This window comes from Alligator sinensis, unplaced genomic scaffold (assembly GCF_000455745.1).
Source record: "Alligator sinensis unplaced genomic scaffold, ASM45574v1 scaffold128_1, whole genome shotgun sequence".
NCBI lineage: Eukaryota > Metazoa > Chordata > Crocodylia > Alligatoridae > Alligator > Alligator sinensis.
In genome coordinates this window covers 492,180-493,532 of record NW_005842968.1, presented here as the reverse complement: position 1 = coordinate 493,532, position 1,353 = coordinate 492,180, and the positions used below count along the sequence as shown (strand labels likewise).

At 61.9% G+C, this 1,353-nt stretch overlaps 1 protein-coding gene across 1 annotated transcript in view; it reads left to right on the top strand.

Annotated features, from left to right (window-relative positions):
* IPO4 (importin 4) overlaps positions 1 to 1,353 on the top strand; it is a 14,236-nt gene that overhangs the window by 3,422 nt on the left and 9,461 nt on the right. The window contains exons 7-10 of the mRNA XM_025192815.1: positions 211 to 239; positions 299 to 364; positions 806 to 907; positions 1,187 to 1,270. Of these exons, the coding sequence (XP_025048600.1) occupies positions 211 to 239; positions 299 to 364; positions 806 to 907; positions 1,187 to 1,270 (281 nt within the window). The remainder of the gene's footprint in view (positions 1 to 210; positions 240 to 298; positions 365 to 805; positions 908 to 1,186; positions 1,271 to 1,353) is intronic.

Here is a 1,353-nt window from a genome sequence, read left to right as displayed (position 1 = left end):
AGGAGGCAGCATCTCCCAGCTCTGCACCTGTGCACCCCTATTGCCCCACTAGGAGCCATGATCCCCTGGTGGTGCTCCCCTCCCACCCCTGGGGAACACTAGTCTCTGCTCTCTCTGCCCCCCAGTTCCCTTCCCTTGGGATCCATGGTCCCCTGCGTGTGCCCTGACCTGCAAGTAGTGGGCACTGCCCCCCCCCTTATCTGCCCTAAGCACCCCCGTGCCCTCTTTTGGGCCCTGGGGTACCCCCCTGCTGCTTCCACCCCTCCTCACTCCCCCCCACCCGTTTCTCGTCTCCCAGAACCTCACCCGATCCCTAATCCCCAAGATCATCTCAGCCGTCAAGCAGCTCATCCCCGTTAATGAGGTGGGTGAGGGGCATCGGGGTGGGGGGGTGGCATTTCCTGTCTCACATAGCTAGTGGGATGTGCCAGTGATTCTGGCATGTGGGCATGGTCATGGAAGAGGCATGTTCCATGCTGGAATGGGTGGGGTTTGGCATGACCCCAGGGTCATTACTGGGTGATCGTGGACCCCGGGGGGGGGGAGGGGCCAGGCATGTTGGTGGGGTCATGTGTGGAGATGCTGCCTCTTTCCCCTGCATGGTGTGGGTGGGGCTTGCCATGATCTTGGCATGTTGATTGGCATATGCGCCTTATAACGTTACTCAGCACAAGCTCATTGGGGGTCGGTGCGGCTCTGGCATGTCCTTGACATGTTGACAGGTTACATGTGGAGGCGTGTAGCACCCCCTGCAACCTGGGGCGGGTGGGGTTTGGCGTGACCTGGCGTGTGCTTGGCGTGCCAGGCCCAGGCCAGTGAGGCGATGGAGGTCTTCGACGAGCTGATGGAGACTGAGGTTGCGATTGTCGTTCCACACCTCTCGGAGGTTGTTGGCTTCTGCCTGGAGGTAAGTGGGGGTCAGCCACTCTGCAGCAAAACCAGGGGTCTGGATGGGGCCAGGATGCAGTGCTCTTTGCCTGGGCACCCAGGTGTCCAAGCTAGCCCAGACCCCATTCTTGCTGTGCCACCCCGCATGCACAGTCTCCTCCCACTCGGGTGAGGAAACTTGGGGATCCCAGGCAGCTCCCCCGCTGCCCACCCCCTGTGAAAGAACCCAGGCATCCAGGGCAGCTGCCCCCCCCCAAGGAACCCAGGAGTCTGGGCTCAAGCTGGCCCTTCTCCACAGGTGGCATCAGATCAAGCGCTGGGGGATGCTGTGCGGGTCAAGGCCCTGGGCACCATCAGCTTCCTCATTAAGCTGAAGGGCAAGGTAACAGGCAGGGGCAGGGGGTGGCTGTGGGGGGCTGGGCTAGTTGTGGGGCAGGGTTGTCCTTGGCAAAACAGCAGGGCCTG